Source organism: Chaetura pelagica, unplaced genomic scaffold (assembly GCF_000747805.2).
Source record: "Chaetura pelagica isolate M959 unplaced genomic scaffold, ChaPel_1.0 scaffold626, whole genome shotgun sequence".
Taxonomy (NCBI): Eukaryota; Metazoa; Chordata; class Aves; order Apodiformes; family Apodidae; genus Chaetura; species Chaetura pelagica.
Genome location: NW_009953572.1, coordinates 22,427 through 28,903, shown reverse-complemented (window position 1 = coordinate 28,903; position 6,477 = coordinate 22,427). Strand labels below are relative to the sequence as shown.

The following is a 6,477-nucleotide window of genomic DNA, read 5'->3' as shown; positions in this document are numbered from 1 at the left end:
TGCCACAGGCAGGGGCAGGAGCCCCAGCACCACCACACCAAGCACCCACTGGAAACCATCCCTGTGTCCCCAGCATTTGGCCTCCCAGGGTCCCCACGTTCGGAAAACGGGGCAAAAAAAAAATCATCAAAGCAAACACAACATCCCAGAGGTTGGTTGGTTGGTTTTTTTATCCCCAATAAAATGGAACTTTTTGCTTTTTTTTTTTTTTTTCCTGGCTTTTTGTTTTCTTTTTCCTTGCCTTGTTGTTGTTGTTGCTCAAAGGCACCTATTGAGAGCCTGGGGCTCCCTGGCCATGGGAAGTGACTTCGGCCACGGAGCTGCAACCACAGTCATCCCAGAGCCCTGAGCAAGGGAATGAGGAGCCTCCCACTCCAAACCCCACCTCTAACCACCACCCAACCCTTCTCACCCCAGATGGGGTAACCTGAGACAAACCCCCCTTTTTATTTTCCATGGCTTTTTTGGTCCCAGCCCTCAGGTCTGGGCTTGCAGTGAGTCCCTGGGAGGGGGGGAGGAATGTTGAGCTGCTGCCCTGCCCCTGGTTGGAGTGGGATGGGGAGATGGTGGTGGTTCCCCAAAATGTTTTGCAACTTGAAAAAGGGGAAGGTGACCCCCAAAATGTGGCAGACATGGAGTCCTCCTGTCCAGGAGGGCTGCAAAAGCCAGCTGGAAACACAGGGTCTGCTCAGGAACAGGGTGAGCATCCCTGCCTTTTGGGGGGAGGAAGAGGAGGAGCACGAGGGAGGAAGGCAGAGGAAAATGAGCCCAGGGAGAAAGTCCTGGGAAAAATGAGCAGCAGGTTGGGAAACATTCTCCAGGCTGACCCATTTCCTTTGCAAAGCCAAAGGTCCTGGTGGCCCCAAAGTCCTGCAGGGGGGATCCCATCAGGATCGGGGGGCTGTGTCCTGCTGTGGGACCCCACCTGCACCCCAGCCCTGGGTGCCCACAGTGCCAAAAGGGGTTCAGCCCCTTTGGGGGGTCGTGCTGAGCCTGTTCCCAGCCCCACAGACCCCCTTGGTCACCCTTCTTAAGCACTTCTTGGTCAGTTGGTCACTCCTTAAGCACTGAACGGGTCAATTAGGTTATTCTGGTTGGGGGATTTAGGTTATGGTTGGACTTGATGATCTTCCTTTCCAACCAGGATGATTCTGTGATTCCCCCCAGCATCAAGACACCAACCCAAGGCTCTGCTGGGCATTGAAAGACCAGCCCAGCTCTCTGCTCTCAGCTGAAAAAAAAAGAAGATTAAGGGGCAAAAAAAAAGAATAAAAAAGCTCTTCTAACATGCAAGGGCCTGGCTCCTATAAACAGGATTTCTTCTGTGTCCCAGGCAGCAAGTGAATGAGACACAGATGGCTGGACTTGGAACACCTCTGTGTTTGCAACCACAAAATGATCCCCCCTCAGATGAAGGAGTGGGATGGAAGGACGAGCCCCCGTGGATTCTGCATCCCAACAAAACCTCCTTCTCTTGGGTTTGTTTTCAGCAGAGAGGCCTGTGAGAGGGAAGGGAAGATGCAGCTGGGGTCTGGGCTGGCTGTGCCTAAGGAGGGGTCTCCTGCCCAGCCTGGGGTGCTTTTTGGGCTCAGCCCTAGAGAAGAAAGACCCCCCCATCCCTCAGGTCCATCTCTGAGGGCTTCGAGCCATCCCTGAGCTGGTGCAGAAGGAGCAAACAAACCAGTTTGGAACCACAGCTCCTTAAATCAGTCCAGCCCCCTCTGCTGGAGGGCACCTCCCAGCCCTTCTCACCCCCCCCCCAGCCCCCAGGGGGGTGCAGCCCACCCCCCAGCTCCCCAGGCAGACCCACTTACTGCCTCTGCCATTTGCAGCCTGGGTGACTCTCACAGCCCATCTGTGCCACCCAAAAATAGCAGGCAGGGCCTTTCTGCAGGCTATTTCTGCTGGGTGATGGCACCACAGGAGAACCAGGCTGTGGTCACACGTCGTTGGCATCCCCCTCCACCCCCAATCACCCCAGGGGACACGGGTGACAAGTTCCTCTCCCCCAAACCTGTCCCCCCTGCCACCCGTGTCCGGTCCCTGCTGGATGTGATGGGTCCCTTGGACCTGTCAACAGCCCCACATGAGGAACAGCTCAGGGACCAACTGGAACCAGCACAGCCTGGCTCAGAAAAGCCCTTTTTAGGCAGCAGGCCCATGTCACCAGGGTGCCACCAGCAGCCACCCCCGGGCTGGGAACGGCGCCGGGTGACTCATCTGCTTGTGCTGCCCCAGCTGGAAACAGATCCCGCAGGGACCCAGAGCTCCAAGGGACCCTGGGGAGGTTGTCACCTGCCCCAGGGCCAAGGCACAAAGTGGGGGCATTAGAGAATCACAGAATCGTGGGGTGGGGTGGGTTGGAAGGGACCTGAAAGCTCATTCAGTCCCACCCCCTGCACAGGCAGGGACACCTCCCAGCAGCCCAGGCTGCTCCAAGCCCCATCCAACCTGCCCTTCAACACCCCCAGGGATGGGGCAGCCACAGCTTCCCTGGGCAACCTGGCCCAGGCTCTCCCCACCCTCACACTCCACAATTCCCTCCTCAGCTCCAACTTCCAGCTCCCTCTCCCACTTTTCATCCCTCCCCCTCATCCCATCCCTCCCTGCCCTTGTCCCAAGTCCCTCCCCAGCTTTCCTGGAGCCCCTTCAGGCACTGGAAGCTGCTCTCAGGTCTCCCTGGAGCCTTCTCCTCTCCAGGCTCAACACCCCAACTCTCCCAGCCTGGCTCCAGAGCTGCTCCAGCCCTCCCAGCATCTCTGTGGCCTCCTCTGGACTCTCTCCAACAGCTCCATGTCCTTCCTGTGTTGGGGACCCCAGAGCTGTTCCCAGCCCTGCAAGGGGTCTCACCCATGGATTCAGAACCACATCCTGCCCCAGGGCAGGGGATGGTGACAACAGGGGTGTCCCCTGCTTCCCGGGATGCCCTGTGCTGGGTGCTGCCCACCCAGCGAGGGAGGATGAGGAGCAGGAGGGGTGGGAAGGGGTCTCACCTGCACTGGCTGGTCGCTGGGGCAGCCCTGGGGACACCGTGTTCCTCTGCAGCGCCGGCTGCTGCGGCGACAGGAGCCGCGGGTCGGTCAGCGAGGAGGTGACCAGGGACTGGGTCACCAGGGAACTGCCAGGGTTGCTGAACTGCAGCGTGTTCTGGTTGGTCACGGGCACCGTGACGGGCATGGCGAAGTTGGGAGCGGGCACTGCAGACTGGGGAGAGAGAGAGCAGGGGTGAAGGGGGGCAGGGGAGGTCGTGGAACCACCCAGTGGGCTGGGGGGGCCTTCCAGATCACCTATTCCCAACCCCCTGCATGGGCAGGGACACCTCCCACCAGCCCAGGCTGCTCCAAGCCCCATCCAACCTGCCCTTCAACACCCCCAGGGATGGGGCAGCCACAGCTTCCCTGGGCAACCTGGCCCAGGCTCTCCCCACCCTCACACCTCCAAGGTTCCCCACTTCTGGAGCCCAGATCCTGCACCACATCAGCACCAACACTCCAGTGCTGGAACAGGGGGGACAATCCAGGGCCCCCTCCAAGCCCCCATTTCCCTGCTGCCCTTGCACCCCTGCCCACGCTGACATCTGAGAGGGTTGCAGCAGGGAGGACAGGGCAGAGCCAGCCCAACTGCTCACACACCCCCAGCTCTGCAGCCCCTTCTTGGCTCTCATCCCCAGGCTGGATTTATCTCCCCCCCCCGTGGTTTCAGGGCTGGAAACACCCCAAAGCTCCACAGTGGGCAGCACCAAGGGGGTCTGGTTCTGTCAGCCCAGCCCTGAGCCCCCCACAGGGGTCATGCAGCCCACGGGGATCTGCTGAGACCTTTCCTCACCATGAGGGATGGGAAGAGCCCTCCCAAAGAGCCAGCAGCTGATCACTGGTGGCTGAGGGCTGGGAAAAGAGCAGTGTCATAGAAAATGAGCCACCAGCTCCAAGGGCCACCAGCTCCAGGGGCCACCAGCTCTGAGAGCCACCAGCTCCAGGGACCACCAGCTCCAGGGGACACCAGCTCCAAGAGCCACCAGCTCCAAGGGCCAACTCCAAGAGCCACCAGCTCCAGGGGCCACCAGCTCCAAGAGCCACCAGCTCCAAGGGCCACCAACTCCAAGAGCCACCAGCTCCAAGGGACCAGTTGGGCACTTCCCAGACCTTTCCAGACTGCTGGGAAGGGCTGCAAGGCTGAGCCCTCCCTCTGCTTGGCCCCAGGAGCTTATTCCAGATGGAAAACTGGGGGTACTGGGGGAAGGTCTTTTGGGCACTGTGTGATCAGTGAGTGTGGGAGGGGAAGGGGAAGGGAAGAGGGACGGGGAAGGGGAAGGGAAAGGGGAAGGGAAAGGGAAAGGGAAAAGGAAAGGGAAAGGGAAAAGGAAAGGGAAAGGGAAAGGGGAAGGAAAAGGAAAAGGAAAAGGAAAAGGAAAAGGAAAAGGAAAAGGAAAAGGAAAAGGAAAAGGAAAAGGAAAAGGAAAAGGAAGGAAATGCACTCCCAGGCCACCAGCAAAGGGGTCCCAGGTCTCCCCCCACCCCCAGGGAAGGGCACAAGTAGGGACAGTGGCTCACACATCAGTCCAACATCTGGGCTGGGGGGAGATGCACACACCAGCCAAACCTCAAGCCTTGCTGCTGCTTCCATTAAAAGCCAGTAAAACACCAGTGCAGAAGCCAGACCCAGGATTCCCTTGAGCAAACAAGGCTGTTGTTAAAGCTCCCCTGGCTGCAGAGCCTGGTTAGTTCTGGTCACACACCAAACCAACCCACAGCTGGTTAAGGAGGATAAAGCATCTTCTCCAACCACACACACTCCCCCTGCCTCGCTCAGACCTGGTTTTAGTTGGGGGGTGGGGGGGGAGCCAGATGCTGCACCCGGACTACGAAGCACCTAAATGTCACCAGCCCCCAAAAAATGACTCCAGGGCACGGACTGACCCTTCACAGCACATCTGGATGCTGCCCAGGGTGCTGGGAACCTGCTGGGAGCAGCAGGAACCCAGGGATGCTGAGCAGTCCCTGCCTTCCCAGGTTGTTTTGCACCAAGGAGAAGCTCTGCTGGGTTTTTTACCCCTTTTCCACCAGTTCAGGGTTTGTGCAAGGATGGAGCAGCACCCCATGGAAGCCCCAGGGGGTGGAAACCTGCTCCCCATTGGAGAAAGTTCCAGGAGGACCAGCCAAGTGTGGTGGGATCTAACCCAGCACTGAAGCCCCCCTGTCTGGCTGTCAGACCAGAGCTGCCAGCACCCACTGCTGCCTGCACCCTGTTTGGCTTCAGCTCCCCAGCTCTTGGGGCAGCCACCCCCTCCAAAAAATAATGCAGGGGATGGAGATGCAGATGTTGGGGTCCCTGGGGGGGTCCTGGGGCTCAGCTGCTGAGTCAGCAAGATGAAGAGCCACGGATTTCACAAGATCCAATTGGCAAGAAAAGCCAGAATTTTAACTTGTATCATAGAACCAGGGATGGGTTGGGTTGGAGGGACCTTCAAGGTCATCTAGTACCAACCCCCTGCATGGGCAGGGACACTTCCCACCAGCCCAGGCTGCTCCAAGCCCCATCCAACCTGCCCTTCAACACCCCCAGGGATGGGGCAGCCACAGCTTCCCTGGCCAACCTGGCCCAGGCTCTCCCCACCCTCACACTCCACAATTCCCTCCTCAGCTCCAACCTCCAGCTCCCTCTCCCACTTTTCATCCCTCCCCCTCATCCCATCCCTCCCTGCCCTTGGCCCAAGTCCCTCCCCAGCTTTCCTGGAGCCCCTTCAGGCTGTGGGATGGGGCTTGCAATGCAGAGAAGGGATGATTATGGTCAATGTCATGTTTTGGGGGGGGTCATTTTTGCAGTGCTGCCTCCAGCCCCTGCCCCTTGAGCCTCCTCTCTGCTCCTGGCAGCATTAATTACGGCTGCAGTGACTTGGGGCTAATCCCTTTGAAGAAACCTTCCCTGCATCACCAGTCTCTGCTCCCTTGAACTAACAACTAATTTGCCATGGGTCCCCCTCCTCCTCCTCCTCCTCCTCCCAGCTCCTGACACAAATCCCTTTCAGCTCTGTCCTGATGCCACCCCAGTGATGGCTCTAGGATCCCAGGCTAAAACCTCCCTGGATTCCTGCCACAGCCACCAGCTGCCCCCAGGGCCTGCTGGATTTGGGGGGAATTAATGCAGAATAGGCCAAACCAGGCTGAGACTTGCAGAGAGGAGAGGAGATGAGGGTCTTAACCCAGGTAAAAAGCACTTTTTGGGGGGGAAATGGGGCTACAAAGTGAGGCCTCAACCCAGCATTTGCAGCAGAGAACTGGGATGTCACCAGGTGTTGTCCTGCCAGAGCCAAGGAGGCTCAGGAAGACCAGAGTTAAAGGGAATGGCTTTCATAGATTCATGAGATGGTTTGGGTTGGAAGGGACCTTAGAGATCATCTAGATCCAATCCCCCATGGGCAGGGACACCTCCCAGCAGCCCAGGCTGCTCCAAGCCCCATCCAACCTGCCCTTCAACACC

At 58.6% G+C, this 6,477-nt stretch overlaps 1 protein-coding gene across 1 annotated transcript in view; it reads right to left on the bottom strand.

Moving 5' to 3' along the window:
- MEF2D (myocyte enhancer factor 2D) overlaps nucleotides 1-6,477 on the bottom strand; it is a 42,990-nt gene that overhangs the window by 21,399 nt on the left and 15,114 nt on the right. The window contains exon 4 of the mRNA XM_009999625.1: nucleotides 2,994-3,204. Coding sequence (XP_009997927.1) covers nucleotides 2,994-3,204 — 211 coding nt within the window. The remainder of the gene's footprint in view (nucleotides 1-2,993; nucleotides 3,205-6,477) is intronic.